General features: G+C 41.5%; 1 protein-coding gene across 1 annotated transcript in view; it reads left to right on the forward strand.

The window, feature by feature from the left end:
- RTF1 (RTF1 homolog, Paf1/RNA polymerase II complex component) overlaps positions 1 to 16,731 on the forward strand; it is a 45,161-nt gene extending 28,430 nt beyond the window's left edge. The window contains 12 exon segments of the mRNA XM_066630764.1: positions 4,762 to 4,897; positions 5,407 to 5,584; positions 6,052 to 6,134; positions 7,099 to 7,186; positions 7,277 to 7,384; positions 8,201 to 8,278; positions 8,943 to 9,064; positions 9,643 to 9,700; positions 10,804 to 10,881; positions 11,302 to 11,397; positions 11,704 to 11,815; positions 14,166 to 16,731. Coding sequence (XP_066486861.1) covers positions 4,762 to 4,897; positions 5,407 to 5,584; positions 6,052 to 6,134; positions 7,099 to 7,186; positions 7,277 to 7,384; positions 8,201 to 8,278; positions 8,943 to 9,064; positions 9,643 to 9,700; positions 10,804 to 10,881; positions 11,302 to 11,397; positions 11,704 to 11,815; positions 14,166 to 14,272 — 1,244 coding nt within the window. The 3' untranslated portion in view covers positions 14,273 to 16,731.
- The last annotated feature ends 2,369 nt before the right edge of the window (positions 16,732 to 19,100 follow it).

Raw genomic sequence — 19,100 nt, forward strand, 5'->3', positions numbered from 1 at the left:
CGCCGCATCTCAAAAAAGACATAGTGGAAATGGAAAAGGTGCAAAAGAGAGCGACTAAGATGATTACGGGGCTGGGGCACCTTCCTTATGAGGAAAGGCTACGGCGTTTGGGCCCCTTCAGCCTAGAAAAGAGACGCTTGAGTGGGGACATGATTGAGACATACAAAATTATGCAGGGGATGGACAGAGTGGATAGGGAGATGCTCTTTACACTCTCACATAATACCAGAACCAGGGGACATCCACTAAAATTGAGTGTTGGGCGGGTTAGGACAGACAAAAGAAAATATTTCTTTACTCAGCGTGTGGTCGGTCTGTGGAACTCCTTGCCACAGGATGTGGTGCTGGCGTCTAGCCTAGACACCTTTAAAAGGGAATTGGACGAGTTTCTGGAGGAAAAATCCATTATGGGGTACAAGCCATGATGTGTATGCGCAACCTCCTGATTTTAGGAATGGGTTAAGTCAAAATGCCAGATGTAGGGGAAAGCACCAGGATGAGGTCTCTTGTTATCTGGTGTGCTCCCTGGGGCATTTGGTGGGCCGCTGTGAGATACAGGAAGCTGGACTAGATGGGCCTATGGCCTGATCCAGTGGGGCTGTTCTTATGTTCTTATGACCATTTTAGTGCCTTGACAGTGTGCCATGAGATGAAAAAGGTTGAAAATCACCAGTGTAGGGGAACACAGTTCAGTCTCGCCAAATCTTTTTCCTCTTTCTTGATTTCATTCTATTCAGCTGCCTCAAGTAGCTTTCAATAATTGTGATCACAGGTGGACATTAAAACATGTAACATGCACACATGGGGAAATTAACTATGTGTGCAAGAACTGAGTGTAGTGGTTATGATACAACTCAGTGGACTGGCGTGAAATGAGGACATAGGAAAAGGCAAAATATAGATCAACAATATATAGTTATATTGTGAGAATAAAGGTATTATAACTAGGAAGGGAAATCAAAATACAATCCAACGGTCACACTCAAACTTGAACAGCTAGGCCCCAAATATTAGCAGCTTCTATGCGTTAGAAAAGGTTATCCTTACAAAGAAAAGGGGTGTGTTATGCCACAGAAGAGAGTTTGGGTAAGCAAGATGATGGTGTCTTAGGGAAATCAAAGACATCTGGGGGGAAACGGGGACATTAAGTATGTTGTCAGTTTGATTGCACATGAGACACAGAAGACAGGGACGTTTGGAGGGCCTGATGATTGGGTACCAAAGGGCAAGGTTATCTGCTGAGATGAGGATAGTGGTATTACAGGGATCATTGCTGAGACATAGTGATCTCCAGATTCAAAGGTGGAGGAAAAGGCACAACCAGAAGTCTAAGCTAATTCCAGGAAGGAAAGCAAGACAAGGAAGCTGAGATAGCTTTCCCAGGGGGAGGCTTCTTGAAAAGTGACTCAGGGGCTTCTTAAGTTGTGCTTCCAGTAGCACCTGGAAGTAGGGTGTAAAGACAAAGGGGAAAGAGTAAGGAAAGAAGATAATGGTCTTTCTGGATGTAGCAAACTTGTAAACAGGTTTGAATTTGGTGGCCAAGCACGGTGCAACTACTCATGGAATTTTCCAAAGGTATAGCTTCTCCAAAGACAACCACTAAGATGGGGGCACCCTCCAAAGAACCAAAGCTTGACCTTCTCCCTAAAGACCTGTAGGCAGTGTTCCCTGTAAGCTGTGCAGCTGCACATCTCTGAGTCGAGCTCTCTGTAGCATGGAGCTTCAAAACCTGGAAGTTTGGTGATAATGCATGACATCATCACCGAGCATCTGGGCACAGTGTTGCAATACTGCACAGAAAAAGAAGGGGTCCACATGCTGGCACAGACCCCTTAGAGCAGCCATTTTCAACCTTTTCAGCTCACAACACACTGTCAAGGCACTAAAATTGTCAAGGCACACTCCCAGTTTTTTGCTTACATTAAATTACTATATTACAATTAATTTTTAATTAATATAATTAATACAATTAAATACATGAAAAAGGGCACAATCCTAACCAGGTCTACTCAGAAGTAAGTATTATTTTGTTCAGTGGGGCTTACTCTCAGGAAAATGTGCTTAGGATTGCAGCCAAAGACTGGGGGGGGGCATGGGGGAGGAATGTGCCTGTGGGACTTACTTCTGAGTAGACCTGGTTAGGATTGGGCTTTTGGTTGCACTCTTTTTTCTCAAATACACAAGCAGGCAATTGGCACTTCTCTCTCCTCCTCTCCCCCACCCACCCTGTCATCTCATAATTGCAGTTAGCACCTTGCCTCGCATTCTCTCCCCCCAACTGGCTGCTCCTGTATTTCAGAAAAAAGTGTGACCAAAAGCCCAATCCTAGACATGTCTACTCAGAAGTAAGTCCCATTATAGTCAATGGGGCTTACTCCCAGGAAAGTGTGGATAGGATTGTGGCCCAATGCCCCTCCTCTGAAAGGCAAAAGCAAGGCAGGGAGGTTCGCTTTGGAGAGCTGCAGGCAACTGTGGCTAGGAAAAGGGACTCTCGTGGACCCTTAGCCAGCCCATTCTTAGGCTAGTGGCCTCAGCAGACTCGCTGGCTTCCTACCTGCTTGCCTGCCCTTGGCTCCCTCCTTCTCACTCCGCCCAGACCTCCTCCAGGCTTTTCTGGTTGCCCAATCAGCATGCAGGGCAGATAAGGGACTTGATACCTAATCCTAGGCATGTCTACTCAGAAATAAGCCCCATAATAGTCAACAGGGCTTACTTCCAGGTAAATGAGGATCGGGTTGCAGCCTTCCTCTTGCTCAGCAGCAGGAGATGCAAAGCAGCCATGGCTGCTCCTTTTTCGCTGCTGCCGAGTGAGGGTCAAAGCAGCCACTTCTCCCGCGTGCGGCTGCTGCCTACATCCTCTGGCCCCATGGCACACCTGAGGCTACCTTGCGGCATACAAGTGTGTCACGGCAGAGCAGTTGAAAACCACTGCCTTAGAGGGAATATAGCTTGTGGGACCTGATCATTCTTTGCCATTGACCTAAACAAAACAAAACTGGCAGAATGTCAGCACATACCTAAACATGTCAGGTAACAAAAGTTATTGTGGAGAAAGTTTATTTTGCTTGAGTGTTCTTTTAATTGTCACAGCCAAGAAACTTGTTTTCTTTCCTTTGATATTCTCAGTGGAACTAAACTGATTTCAACAGATGGCAGTTAAGCTGGCATTCTTTTACTTTGTGTTTCTTTGCTAAAACCTGCAGTCAGAGCTGCTTTTGGTGTGAATGTGGTGGGGGACTCCTTTCTTTTTGTGGTGAACAACTATGCAGTATCATAAATAGCTTTTCAAAGTAATTTGCCGCACAAGCCCAAAGCCCCCTTGCAGTGGCGTCGCTAGGGGGTGCGGGGGGTGTGGTCTGCACCGGGTGATGTGCACTGGGGCAGTGCGCTAAAATCGCGGTGGTTAGGAGTAACCCCATCATATTATATACCGTTGGATGCAGAATTTCGAGCAGAAGGCAATGCAGAAAACCAGAGTGAAATATCTCCTTCCTATCAAAAGTTATGGCCAAAAAAACCGAGAACAAAAAATGCATGGATCTCTATGGAAAGTGAAAGTGAAATGTATTGCGCATTTACTCACGAGTAGGTGAACTTGCCTTAGTCCGTCGGAAAGGGCAGGCTGAGAGGAATCCAAAGAATGTAGCCCCCAAAAACACCTGATAAGAAAGTCCCTCGCTTCAGGCAGATGAATGTATTGAGACTTACGGAAAGAGAAACTAAGCCTCATGGTCAAGTTTACTCGTGAGTAAGCAAACATGCCTTGGCTGGTGTGGAGGATCAGGTGAAGGAGAGTGCAAGGCTACCAGAATAGTCCTGATCCTATGCACCTGGAGCTAAACAAGGGCTCTGTTAAGGCAGCCTCGCCCTGCCCTGCCCCCCCCAAAAGAGATCAAAAGAGGCTTCAGCTGATAAGGTAAACCTTTTTGAGACTTGCAAAGCCAGGTGGATCCTGACAGTGATCTGGTTTAAACAGAAGTTCTTAAATTGAACTGGGCACTGGGTAAGGCTGAAAACCTTACTGATTTTGGAGTGGGGGTGTTATTGCAGGCAGGCTACAGAGGAAATTCACTTGGTAGACCAGGACTGGCTTCTGCTTATTTAATTATTTGTTTACTTTAATATTTATACTTATTTATTTTAATTTGCCTGATGATGTCACTTCCACCATGACATCATTTCTGGTGGGTCTTGGACAGATTGTCATTCTAAAAAGTAGGTTCCAGTGCTAGAAGATTGAGAACTGCTGCAATAAGGTGTTAGTAAGTTGACACCCTGGGAGGGTGTGACACCACTAGTGACCAAAATCACTAAAATCATAATTTGGAAGAATACCTTCGTGTTATATATCAATCAATGCGTCATCTTTGTTCTATCAAAAGGTACAGCCAAAAAACTGGGCAGAGTGATGGTACAGCACCACACCCACCACCTAGGGTGTTGCCCCGCCCACTGCATGGGGGGTGACGCGCTGGCATCCTGCATCAGGTGACATGAACCCTAGTGATGCCACTGCCCTCTTGTGCATACGAAACTACTTGCACAGCTCTACAGATTCTGGTGTGTGCCTTGACTGCTAGCAGTTAGGAAAATTACAGTTACTCTTAAAACTTCATTCATGAAGCAAACTTGATGTAAATTCAGTTATAGATGCATTCTGATTTCCAGCTTCAGTTAGGATCTCTTTTCCATTCGCTTGCACTTATTAAACTAAAGGAATCTCTAGGCAGAGAAACGAAGTTGTTTCCTTTATCCTTGTAGCTGAGTTGCTTGCAAAGAAACAGCCTTTAAAAACCAGTGAAGTATATTCAGATGATGAAGAGGAAGAAGAAGACGATAAATCTAGTGAGAAAACTGATCGTTCATCAAGGTCATCTTCTTCTGATGAGGAGGAAGAGTGAGTACTGAATGTATCTTGATGTTTGGGGAAAGAGAATCAGGTTTAAAACTTAAATGTGTTTTCTGTTTGCATTGCCAGCTTCTGTGTGTCAGCCAAGGAGTGCTTGCTTGTCTTTGGGTTATGTAATGGTTTCTGCAATCTTGGTGTGCAATGTACTAATGTACTCATTTTATCTTATACCTAGCACCAAGTATTAAAATGCAAATGGTAGAAGTACATTCAAAATATGGTTGTCTTTAGTGGTTTGGAACCTGTTCAGTTTGAGTAGCAAAAAACCATTGGCTGACTCTAAACTTACCACTGAACTTGTAGAAGCTACTTAGGTTTCTAGAAGAACCTCTTCCATAAATAACAAGAACTTTGGAGAACTCAGCTGGTTGGTTATCAAATACAGAAATTGGCTACCAAGAGTATGTGAATGTGGGATTCTGGCATTTGAACATAAAGCACTGTTGACTCTCTTCCTGTTGGAAGATATGCATAGTTTTTCCTCTTTGTCACATTAGAAAAGAAGAAATTCCTCCAAAATCACAGCCAGTGTCCTTGCCTGAAGAACTGAATCGAGTTCGATTATCTCGGCACAAACTGGAGCGCTGGTGTCACATGCCTTTCTTTGCCAAGACTGTCACAGGCTGCTTTGTGCGCATTGGCATAGGAAACCACAATAGCAAGCCAGTCTATAGGGTGAGTTTTCTTGGGGGGGACCCAACCAGACTTTCTTCTTCTTGGCTGTATGAACAGCAAAGCCTTCCCATCTTTTGTGAGCTGTTAGAGGTGCAAGAACTTGCCTTTCCAAAATATGGTGTAAATGACTAATGCATAATATTGACTATGAATTCTTTTTTATTTTTCTGTCCACTACCCTGTTTTTATTAATTAGCGTCAAAAAATATTCTTCAAATGTCCTTCACAGAAAACCTTTAACTTTAAAACTAATGCATTTAGATTGTGTGTTTTAAAGATAAGGCCTTCCTGTTTCAAATTGAATAGTTAAATCCATAGTGATTATCAGTAGACATGAACATTTGCTCCAGCTTCTTTTGTAATTGCTCTTTATTGCTTCTGCTGTCTCAAATCTTTTTTTTTCGTTGCTGGAAAAAGTATGAGTTTAAGAGCTTGTCTTATTTGTCTCTTTCTCTTCATATGCATAGGTGGCAGAAATAACTGGTGTTGTAGAAACTGCAAAAGTTTATCAGCTTGGGGGTACCAGGACAAACAAAGGGCTGCAGTTAAGGTAAGATATCGGGAATTAATATTTAATCACTTTGGTGTGACTATCCCCTGCATAAAGGGAATGTGGTAATCAAATGTCAGAATTTTTCCTCTCCTTAAGCAATAGAAAGTCAAATAATTGTTGGTATTTTCTCTGAGACGTAAATAGTATGAGGTACCTGAACAAACATACAAATTGGATAAGGCAGTGATTTTCAACCATTTTCATCTCATGGCACACTGACAAGGCACTAAATGGTCAAGGCACACCATCAGGCTTTTGACAATTGACAAGGCACACCGTGCTGCCAGTGGGGGCTCACATCTCCCATTGGCTCTATTAACAAATTACCTTCCCCCAAATTCCTGTGGCACACCTGTGAACCACTCGCGGCACACCAGTGTGCCACAGCACAGTGGTTGAAAATGGCTGGGATAAGGTGAGTGTAGTACAAATATTACCTCTACTATCTCATTTGGAATGAGAACTTTCTGCGTCTAAGGTAGCATTGGGGCAGGTATAATATAGCAGAGGAAGCCAAACGGCAGCTTGCAAGCCACATGTGGCTATTTGACATTTAATGTGCAGCTCATGGAAATACTGTATGTTGACTGAGCTCCTTTTTGTATCACAATTAATATAAAAGTTAATTAAGAAATTTTCAAGCTTTATAATTATTGACCGGGTATAAACTGAGTTCACTGGGTTAAAACAGAAGTTTAATGTTCATAGTGAGTATATATTTAAGAATTTAAATGCTTCTTAAATATTTCAGCTTTCAAGCATCTGAAGTTTAACGTATGTGGCTCTTACATTAAGCAAGTTGTTACATTAACCCCTGTAATATAGTATGATGGATAATTCTGTAGCCAAGTTTAGAATGCGCACTCCTTGGTGTGTGTATCTAACACTGCCCCTTCTCTTATTGGGAGGTAACAGAAGTGGTTATCATAAACTGGTTCATAAGAAATTTTTCTCTTCACAGGCATGGTAGTGATCAGCGTGTGTTTCGTTTAGAGTTTGTCTCCAATCAAGAATTCACGGAGAGTGAGTTCATGAAATGGAAGGAAGCTGTAAGTTTGCTATAATGTTTCAATTTTCCCAAATAGCTTTTGCCAAGTTCAGTGAATGAAGTCTTTTGAGGCTTACTCTCTTTTTACTAGATGTTTTCTGCTGGGATGCAGTTACCCACACTAGATGAGATAAACAAGAAGGAAGTGTCCATCAAAGAAGCCCTCAACTATAAATTTAATGACCAGGATATTGAGGAGGTAAATGAAGAAAATGTACTTTTGAGCTGGAACCATGCAATTGAAGGTTCGTAATGGAAAGGTAGGTGAGGTCTTAAAGAACAGAGATGTTCTCGGATGCCAAATTCTGGTTCTATAAAGATAAGATGGTGTAGGGACTTTATAACTGAATGATTCAAGGCTCTGCTTTGGTTCTCTTGCCATCATCTTTGTTCTGCCTGCTTTAAGGTGTTATGAAGGATTAAGGGCCCAGTCCTGTTCCACTTTCCAGTGCCGATGTAGCCACAATGCAGCTCTGTGGTGAAGGAACAAATTTCCCTTACCTTGAAGAAGACCCCGTGACTGCTTACCCACTGCAGGATGCAGCGCATGCTCCATGGGCACGACTGCATCAGTACTAGAGAGAGTTGGATTGAATTGGGCCCTAAGATTACTGTTAATAATAATAAGATTTTTTACAGCATCTACCCATAAACTAGACTAGCTCTGCTCTGCTTCAGTTATGGTCTGTAATCACTTTACAATGGAGGTGGACTGCAGTTTCTCTTGATAGATTGTGGCTTACCACTAGAATTGCAGCTAGCATGCAACAGCTGATGATGAGACAAATTATTAAGTGCACCTTCCAGCAGTGTATAAATATTGGTCAGGAACAGAATTTCAAGCAGGCTACAAAGTGAGTGAAACAGGAACTAGATGGCTTGTAAAGGCTTGAAGCAAGTGAGCCACAGCAGTGTAAAACAAAACCTACCTTGTACTAGCTAATGGAGTCAGTTGTCTTATTTGCAAGTTCCAGGCATTCCTCTAAGAACCAATTTTTCTGACGTCCATTTGTAGATTGTAAAAGAGAAAGAGAGGTTCCGGAAAGCACCACCAAATTATGCCATGAAGAAAACGCAGTTACTAAAAGAAAAGGTAAAAGATGGTAGAACTGGGAATTGTGCATGAAGATAACCTCTTGCTGGAAGGCTAAATCTGCTAGATGCCTGTCTGTCTAAATGCCTTTCCTTAATACCACTCAATTTTTTTGGGGGGGAGGGGGGATTTGCTTCTTGTAATTGCGAGTATTTTTCTCCCAAAATTTTTGTTAGTGACAGTCTTGTTCATGAACCTTTCAGTTTTGATTGTGCATCATTTGAATTGTCTACCTTATAATTATATACCCTAGTTTCAGTGTGTGAATTTCCAGGGTGGATTCAGTTCATGTTGTTAGCTTTATGAAGTTCAGTTTTGTCCCAAGTGAAGACAGATTATTCATTTTTGATAGACTAAACCTTAAACTCCTATCACTGCCAGTAGGTGACACCCTAGATCCATCTTATGATCGGATCTTACACTATGAAGCAATAGCTAAAATAATTATATAAAATGACACCACTGAACTTATAATTGTTTTTCCTGACCTATGGGTCCGATTGTAGTTGTTCCTGAAATATGCAGGAAAGAAAATGAGAAGCTACCTCTTTAATATAATATGTTGGTATGATTTTTTAATAAAACTCTGATCTGTATAACGGGTGCTGCTATGATGATCCAGGACAAAGCAAATCTCTCCTTTTTTTTTTTTTTTTGGTTGAAGGCCATGGCAGAAGACATGGGAGACCAGGACAGGGCAAAACAGATTCAAGATCAGCTTAATGAGTTGGAGGAGAGAGCAGAAGCCTTGGATCGTCAGAGGACAAAAAATATTTCAGCCATCAGGTAGGCTCAAACTTTGAATAACAACAACAACAACAACAACAACAGTATTTATATACTGCTTTTCAACTAAAGTTCACAAAGCGGTTTACAGAGAAAAAAATCAAATAACTAATGGCTCCCTGTCCCAAAAGGGCTCACAATCTAAAAAGATGCAAAAGAACACCAGCAGGCAGCCACTAGAAAAGACACTGCTGGGGTGAGGTGGGCCAGTTACTCTTCCCCTGCTAAAAAGAGGAGCACCCACTTGAAAGAGTGACTCTTACCCAGTTAGCAGGGGTTAAGAAACAGAAACAGAATGTTGTCATACTGGAGTTATCAGGAAGTTTCAGTAGCCCTCTTAACATCAGTGTGTTTATGATATCAATTCTGGAATCTTATTGTAGACTGATCTGCTAGTTTGCTTCACCAGGACAGAAATAGCCATTTTGCCAATTTTCAGAGATAATCCCTAATTTAATTCGTCACCAAAAGAAATGTGTTAGTCAGGAAGTGACATTTTTTTAACCTAAACAACCTTTTTAATAAAATGGAAATTTCTTGCTTCAATAAGTGGTAACTGGGACTTTTTCTGTTTGCAGTTATATCAATCAGAGGAATAGAGAATGGAACATTGTGGAGTCTGAAAAGGCTTTAGTGGTGAGTGGTGATGATAATGGGGCAGGGCAAAGAATGCAGAATATACTGTCACTTGAAAAGGTGGTTTTCTGAGCTAAATATTTGGATTTTTTCCTCGTATTTGTGAGAAGGAATTTTTTACAACTGTACTCCATCTTCTGGGCAACTGCACAGTGTCAAACAATTACTGCAGATTTGTCAAGTAGCATCCCTTTCTAATGATTGAGTATGCACTGGTTGCAATTTTTTTTAGTGTGCATATTTTTTTGTGTGCATTTCTGTTACTTTAGAATTGCAATAGTGGTACACTTGAAGCCCACCTGCTATGGAGCAAACCTGCAAATGCAGGAACATAAGAATAAAATGAGAATTGCTGGAGGCTGCCTTCTCTTCTCCTGCACTAATGGAAGCAGGAAAACTGTTGGAGAACCTATTTGTTCTTGCACTCAGAACAGTGATCTAGCTTCTACTCACAGTTCTTTGTACTCAATCCACCAGCAGAATATAATAATAATAATAACAGGTATTTATATGCCGCCTTTCTTGGTCTTTATTCAAGACTTTATTCAAGGCGGTTTACATAGGCAGGCTTTATTTAAATCCCTTATTAAATAGGGATTTTTACAATTTGAAAGAAGGTTCTTTCTTTCAAGAACCACTACATTCAGGTGTTTCATTCCGATCTGGCTTCACATTCTGGCCTCCATCCTCCCACGCTCAGAGCAGATGGAATAGCTCGGCTTCAGCTTGTCTGCTGCTTCAAGGTCGCACGGTGCTGGTGGCCTCGAACTGGCGACCTTGTGGATGTTATCTTCAGGCAGACGGAGGCTCTACCCTCTAGACCAGAAGGAACTGTGCATGCGTGTGTGTAGGAAGTGCATGCATGTGTTGGGGGAGAGTGTGTGTGTGAGAGATAAAGAAAGTATGAATGAATATCCTTGGAATTTAAGAAGTACTAATTGTACATTAGAATTGTGTATGAGCCTACTCTTTGACTTGCGAAGATATTGGCAATTGAGCCTTCCAGTATCATGTGGAATGACCTTTCTTGCTACAGTGCTTTGTAAGATTGAACTGAAAAAGGTGAAAGAAGATGACTGCAGAGTTCTTATTTCTTTTTGCAGGCTGAAAGTCACAATATGAAAAACCAGCAGATGGACCCCTTTACTAGGCGACAGTGCAAACCCACAATAGTCTCTAACGTAAGTAAAATGTAGAGATTGAGAGCAGGGTAGATGGTTCACATGTGGAGATGGTGAAGGTGTGACCAGTAGGAATAGAGCTATCCAGGCATGTGACACTAATTCTAGATATGAACTACGATCACAGAATGCTGTAGTCTATAGTTCACTGCACACAAGAACCTTATTCATGTTTTGCTTCAGCAGAATGACATACTTACTGATAAGCACATCCAGCTGTGCATAGATAAAGCAGAATACTAATTGCCTTTTAACCATCACTAAAAATCTTAATTACATTTGGAATGACAACAGCTATAGTTGTACTCCACAGATCAGCATGTAGTTACAGTTGTGTGTACATCTTCATTGTGATAGAATTTTAAAGCTAGAAGATCTGCAGTGATTGAGTTGATGTTGAATTTCTTCCCTTTGTTACAGTCCAGAGATCCTGCTGTCCAAGCTGCTATCCTTGCCCAACTGAATGCAAAATATGGATCTGGTGTATTGCCTGATGCTCCAAAGGATATGAACAAGGCAAGTATCCTCGGCCTTTTGCTGTTCTATTTGCGTTTATCTTGTTGTCATACAACTCATTGCAACCTGCAGAAATATAACCAGTTGCATTTTAAACATAGACCTCACTCTGTAGAGCTTATCTGCCCAAAAATATTGGAGTCTGTTTAGTATGTGAAGGAAACTAAATGGAGTTTCCTAAATGGAGGTCCATTCCATAGCCATCCAGGCAACTAATAAGTTGGTCCTCTCTTGGTTTAGACTCTGCGGCCTACTTTTTGTGTGCTATTTGATGTTGAAAGTTTTCTTTTTTTTTCTTTATTTCAGAGTCAGGGAAAAGACAAAGATATGAATTCAAAATCAGCCAGTGACCTCTCAGAGGATCTTTTCAAAGTGCACGATTTTGATGTGAAGATTGATCTCCAGGTTCCAAGCTCAGGTAAGTAGTGCTTCTGGAGGACGGAAAGGTGGCGATAATCAGCTTCCTGCACTAACTGACAAATTTAACCAAAATGCGAAGTCTGTGAATGGAAGATGGAACTAATTTTATGTACATTGATTTTATCACTGCTGTAACTTCTAGTTCTACTTGAAATAATGAGCTCCTGCTAACAGGACTGCGCTCTTGGTTATTACTGTGGGTTAAGAAAGCTCAAAATGCAATAAATACAGTGGCTGGTCAGATATGGAAATTATTTCCTCATGGAGAAAAAGTGCTGTTGGTTTTCCCTGAAGTGGTGCTGATTTTACCAGTGCCCTTTGCAGCTCCTGCCTGCCAGCTCAAGGGTCTTATAGCCTGCTTTTGCAGCTGCTTCAGAGGAAGGGTCAGCAGTACTAGGAGCTTGTGTCCTCAGCCTGTATGGGGCAGGAACCTGTCACTATTTGTTACTCTGTAGAGTACCCATAGCTGATGGTGCCGTAGTAATCATTATGAAGATGATGAAAGAAGTAATGGGAGTTCCTTAAAGCTTGGTGATTTGTCTAGGACAACCCCTGGGGGCAGGGGATTAAGAATAGGCCCTCCATTTGGCTGTACTTGTCATAAGAGGCGACTAAACAGCCACCAGGTAGATGGGACTCGTTAGCCTGGGAAGGCAGCTCATCTGAGAGAAGGAAAACTCTGATCCCAAACCTCCACTGCCTCGGCTACATCCAGTTATGGAAAAGGCTTCAGGAGTCAACCTCGAAGCAAAATCCAGAGCCGGAGTCCCTGAGGCAGTTCATGGCTGAACACTGTCATGTTCTGGCAACTCCTGAGACGCCGCTGGAACCAGCAGTATTGGCCTCTGCCTTTCCATTGGGCCATTTCAGTGACATGGAGAGGGGGGGTTTGCTGCATGGGTAACAGTCTATCTTCCATATCTACCTTACCCAAGCTTCGCGCACTGAAGAGGACACTTTGTTCCAGAACCACTATTCAGAGCGTGATACCATAGTCTTCTGAGACTGAAGGATGCCAATGAACAATGTCTAGGACAGAGCAACTGATGAATTGCAGCTGGGTCCATAGCCAGACGTTTTGTGGGAAAGGGCCTAACAAGTTTACTTGTAGAATGTAGTTCTATACAACTTCAACATAAGTGAGAAGTATTTTTTAGTCATTCCTGTGTCCTTGCAGTCATTGACCTGACAGTACTAGAAACCAGGAGCAGATTTACTGACCAAACACTCTTCACTAAGTGAGAATATAAGTCCTACTGATAAGTTCAGTGAAACTTACACTTAAGTACATATGCATTGGAGTTGTTGGCATCCTTCAGTCTCAGAAGACTATGGTATCGCGCTCTGAATGGTGGTTCTGGAACAGAGTGTCCTCTCCAGTGTGCAAAGCCTGGGTAAAGTAGATATGGAGGATAGACTGTTTCCCATGCAGCAAATCCCCCCTCTCCACGTTGCTGAAATGGTCCAATGGAAAGGCAGAAGCCAATACGGTTGGTTCCAGCTGCGTCACAGGAGTTGCCAGAACGTGACTGTGTTCAGCCATTTTGCCTCAAGGTTGACTCCTGAAGCCTTTTCCATAACTGGATGTAGCCACAAGGCAGTGGAGGTTTGGGATCAGTTTTCCTTCTCTCAGATGAGCTGCCTTCCCAGGCTAACGCGTCCCATCTACCTGGTGGCTGTTTAGTCAGCTCTTAGGACAAGTACAGCCAAACAGAGGGCCTATTCTTATCCCCCAGCCCCAGGAGTTCTTTTCCCCCAGCCTCCAGCCTATTCTTATCCCCCAGCCCCCACGCATTGGAGTGACCTCTTCATATCTGCTGCAAAACTACAGAAGCTTGTCTGTTAGCAGAGGTGACTTATTGCTGAAAGTGTGTGGTACAGTAGAGGATGGTGCAGTAACTGAGGCTTGTCTCTTCTGGAAAATTAACAGCAATTTTTCTTTGTAAAATTCCCCCTTCTGTCCTCCAGATACAGTCTGACACAAGTCACCTAATACTGCTACATATGATACTGTGTTTCTTAACAAGAAACACTGGTGAAATTGCTGTGGTTTTTTTTTTCATAGATGGGCATATCACCTTGTGCACTGAAACTTAATTAGAACACCTTTTCTCAGAAATAGCTGTGGGCCAATAATGCACTCTACTGATAATGTGGGATGGATGCCCAGCACTGAATCTCTGCTGAAGTTGTCATCAAGAATCGAGTGCTTTGTTAAGAAAAACCTTAACAAAGCAAACATTGGTTTGATCACTTTTATGTGAGGCCAGTGTAGGAACAAACTAGGCGTGGGCCAAGAGCATGTGAACTTTATATGTCTCCTTCTGTATGTGTTTGTTTTCCAACAGAGTCGAAAACACTGGCCATCACCTCCAAGGCTCCCCCAGCAAAAGATGGTGCCCCTCGGCGATCACTGAACCTGGAGGACTACAAGAAAAGGCGGGGGCTTATTTGAGCATACCCACTCTGCTGCTTCTGATCCTGCATGCTACATGATGCCCCCCACCTTTATTTTCTTCCCTCCCTCTTCAGTTTGCCCTTCTGGGTTTGGAGCAGCACAAGAGCTGGGAAGAGACTCCTTGAAATTGCCAGCCATCTGTAATATAAATCATTGACTCTTTACTGTATAGACCTCCCTTCTTGCCCTTTTCTCCTGCCACCCACAAATATGGATCCATGGTAATTTTAGGTTTTTTTTAAACACAGCAGGTTTGGCTGTGAGTATTCAGTGTTAACCTGGAGTCTGGATTTCTGCTGGAATCTTTGGTGGTGAAAGCAGTGTTTAGCACTTGGCTGTCTCACCACCACAGGCAAGGAAAGTTGAATGGTGGCACAAGACCTCTTGAGGCTTGAAGGTCACTTGCACTTTTTTCTTCTTCTTCCCCCTGGCTCCTAGCTTTGGAGAAGGGCATCTCTACAAACTGGCTTAGGTTGACAGTGTACATTTTTGTGGGGGTGGGTGGGTTGTGTGAATTTTTTCCTGATAGTTTTTTTATCATTTTTAATCTGCAGTACTATTTGTATCTGTCTGTCACAGTTCTTTACAGCTGTCTTGAATTTCTACCAGCTATGTTTGAGCATCCGAAACAGCAGAGGCAATTTAGTAAATGTGATTTTTTTTTAACTAAACAAAAAGTCTGGCTGACAATAGTTGTGTAACTTCCCATCTTTCTTCAGACTTACAACAATCCCTTCCCCACTTCTCTCTAAGTGTCTTGCTTTCTAATGCAGTAGTACATGTCCCTTGAATTCTCTGTTGCAGGTGGATGCAGGCACTTCACCATCCTTGGCTGCTACTTGGGTGTGTCCCTTCCCCCCCCCCCCAGCAATATAATCATTCAGTCTTCATTTTGCCTCATTTTCCAAGCCAGATATCTTTATTTGCCTCTTGTTAAATTTTTTATCTTGTTTTGCAGAATGGGAAAGATACAGTAGAAATGAGACTAGAAAAAAACAAGAGGGCAGTTGTTTGACCTATATGTAACTGGTACAACATGTGCAGTGAAATTCTAGCACAAAGATTGTATGTATGGAATGTCTGAATAGGAACAAGATGACTGCTTGATAATCACTCAGGTGTAAAGATCGAAGTGTAAATAAATGATTTATCAAAGAGTTCTTCAAAATGAATTACAGTGAGTTATCCTGAACTGAGAACTATGTACCTTGCTACATGCCAGTGATCTGACAGGTCACACAAGCATCAGTGCTGGAAAGTCCTCTTTACATTAGGATGTTTTCCTGACTTTCGGATAAAAGAAATCCTAACATGTGAAATATTTTTAAGCAAGTCCAGCGAATGTTTACCTACATCTGAATAGAAATTTGAATCTTGTCGCTGTGATCTGTGGGATCCTTATCGATGCTTTAATCTGTTTCTTCTTAATTCTTTATTTAAGACTAGGGAGACACGTAACTGTGTAAATCCTGATGAAAAGAGGGGGGGAAACACAATCCTCTCCCAAAGCAGTTTTTGTCAAGTCATGTAAACTTTGTGGCTTTATTTACTAGATGGTCCATAGCTTTGCGGGCTATTGTGTAAATATGTAATCATTCTGGTTTTATTTCTGCCTTTTTTTTCTAGCAACTTTTCTTGAGCTCTTGTGTGGATTCTTATTTACATATTTGCTTCTAACTTTTTTTAAGTGGTTTTCTAGAATCTGCCAGTGTATAGCTGTTTGGGAGCCATCATGATACACTATGTAGATATGCATCTATACCACTTGATTTTGCCAGCAACATCATCTGTAGTAGCCAGTCTCCCCCGCACCAACACTTCTGATGTAGAAAAATAGAACTGCAAAACTACTGCGAGGTTTTGATTGCCCACTAATTTCTACAAAGCTATGACATAGGAGCAAGAGGAGCAAGCAAAGGTGGAACTATTTTCTTATGACTCCACCTAATTATATATCATGGCAGTCCACAACAGACCCTTGTAGCAGAGGTACACCTCCTGACATTGGGGCTTCGTAATCAAAATACTGAGGACATCCCTAAGTTGTCAATAATGCATCGGTTTTTCCTTTCCAATTGGGTTAAAGGAGTTGATCACATCAAACAGGGAAGGAAGGATTGTATTAAGAATGCAAAAGTGAACGAGGCAATTGTCCTCACGTGTCCCTTTACGAAATTCTGCTTTTTACCGAAGTACTGGATGCCGAGTTCTTGTACACCGTCTGTTTTTCCCACAGAATAATGCATTGAGGGCGTAACTTTTCTCAAATAACTATGGAACTAATTGTGTATGAAGGTGTTATGTTTTCTCCTCTTTAAGTGCATGTGACAGTGAGTGACGACAACACAGGCTCATTGGGAGGGATGGGTTTATTTGCTTTAATTCATTGATGTCTCGGCAGCATTCGTTACAAATGTATAGACTTCTATAAATAAACTTTGGTTGGTTTTAATAAAGCTGCTCCTGTTCACTCCTTTTCTTTTTTAAGGTGCTCTGGAAACAACAGTCTTTCCATGGGTATTTGTCTCTTGAGCAATACAACAGTCTACATTTAGGACACTTCTGGTTACGTCAAAGTTGTAAAAATCCATTTTGGCTTCAGTTGAGTTTAAATTCATTTTAAACCATTTCTGTCCAACATTTCAAATATGCAACAAGGACCAAATGTGTATACTTGTGGACCAGGCAAAAATGGATTAAGGATTGTGGTATTTCTAAGTTCCCAGCAGTTCTCAGCATGTTAAGATTAGATGGCAAAGTATGTTTGGAGCCAGGGAGTTGCCAAAGTTATAGCACCAAGGCTCACATCGAGTTCCGAGTCTTCACCAGCCTTGACTCAAGTCTCCCATGAGTCATAACAGGCAGTTGTTGCGACTCATCCAGAGCTGTTTTTCAAGTCATTTTTACTCAGGTTCAAGTCTTTTTGAGAAACAAGTCAAATCACAGAAGCAGTGGGGGAGAAAAACAAGCACACACAAGCAAGCACCCACAAGTGAGTCTTAAATCGAGTCCATTATTTCTTTTTTAGGGTAAACCCTCCCAAGTCAGTGCCAAGTTTTTGACACGCCCAAGTTTTTACAGTGCCCTAGTTTTTGACTCAATTCTGGCTTCAGTTACAAGTGGGAAAAAGTGTTTTCAGGACTTGAACCTGAGTCATGGCCTGTCCCTGCTTTTAGAGATCAGGTATGTTTCAAAAACACAATGGGAAATGATCAAATTCTGCCTTTCAGTATAAAACTTTCAAGGTAGCAAACATATTATGAAAAGTTTGAAGACAGATAAGATGAAGACAAAAAAATTACAATCGTTTGGCTCTTCATAAGGGGAACTTCTGCCTCAGTTTGAAGATGAAAAGTAGATGCTTCGTTCAGTCAAGCTGAGATAGTTTTTTGTATTACCAAAGTACCAGGAACAATGCAATATATGACTGGTAAGAACGATATTGCTATGCCAATATTTGTTCTTTTACTTATTTCCATTCCATGTTTGTTATGTCATGGAGTTGATCAGAAATCCCCTATTCGCTTCAAACATTAAAAATGTAAAGACTCACTTTTAAAAAGTATAAACATTCTACAATGCATATGCCCATTAAAAGCATTGTCTTATATGTATCCAAATGCACAACCTCTGTTGAGATGAGAAAGCAAACATTTATGTGCATGGTTTGCCTGCTTGAATGAGGTTGTTCCGAAAAATTGAATAAATTCAAAGGCTCCGAGAATCCAAAGTGTAATGAAAGTGACTCTCCAAGTTGTAACCCAATGGCTAAGGTATGATAAATGAAGAAAATAAGTTCTATTCTTAGCTTGGCCTGTATAAACTGAAGCAATTGTGTACAAACCTGACCCTGACTTCCTGATTGTCACCTGGGCCAAACTTAATAATAATAATAACTTTATTTATACCCCGCCCTTCCCCCCAAAGGGACCCAGGGCGGCTTACAACAGTTAAAAACAGATTAAAACATGAATTAGCAAACAGATAAAAACATAATAACACATTAACAGATATAATAAAAACAGTAGTCAGATAAAAAGTCAGGTAAAAAAGAGCATATAGCAGCAAATCGTAAGGAATCAGGCCATTTAAAAAGGCCATGAACTCAGAAGGCTTGTTTAAACAGAAGGATCTTCAGGCCTTGCTGAAAAATCTCAAGAGAGGGAGCCATTCTCAAGTCAAGGGGAAGGGAGTTCCATAACTTAGTTCTTACTTCTGATCAAGTAAATAAAACCAAAGCAATAAAACCCAGGGAATTGTAGATGTAATTTGAAAATGACAACCACTCATTAACTAAGTACTCTTATTCAAAGGATTGTCTTATTTAAGAAGAAAAAACATGTCCAACCCCTAGCTTAAATTAGTACCAGGAAGTTAAAATGTACCCAGTTTTTAAGCTTGACAGTAGTTGTCTATCTAGTCTGCAATAATCCTCTTAAAGGTTGCGTGTGTGTGTTTAGGTGTGGATAAATGCAAACTTCTTAGTGGTGTACCTATCTCAAGAAGCAAGTCCACTAAAAAGTAGAGAAGAGTCACGTTCTTAAACTTGGGGGTATGGAAGTATTGCAGAGCCTCCCCATGGATAGTTGAAGTCATTCTTGGACATGTTTTTATTATGAGGATTATGGGCCTATTATAAGCATTTCAAATGCAAACTTTATTTAGGTGCTGCTCTTTGAGGAGAAATGGCTTGTGCGGGTGCCTTCTGGCAGGGACCAACTCCACACAGCATTGCCCCAGAGCAGTGTGGGTAAAAAGAAATGGCACCAAAAACTTAAGGTATGACTTCCTTTAATTTAAAAAAGAAAAAAAAATGGGATTCCTA

Source organism: Tiliqua scincoides, chromosome 1 (genome assembly GCF_035046505.1).
Source record: "Tiliqua scincoides isolate rTilSci1 chromosome 1, rTilSci1.hap2, whole genome shotgun sequence".
In the NCBI taxonomy this organism is placed as follows: Eukaryota; Metazoa; Chordata; class Lepidosauria; order Squamata; family Scincidae; genus Tiliqua; species Tiliqua scincoides.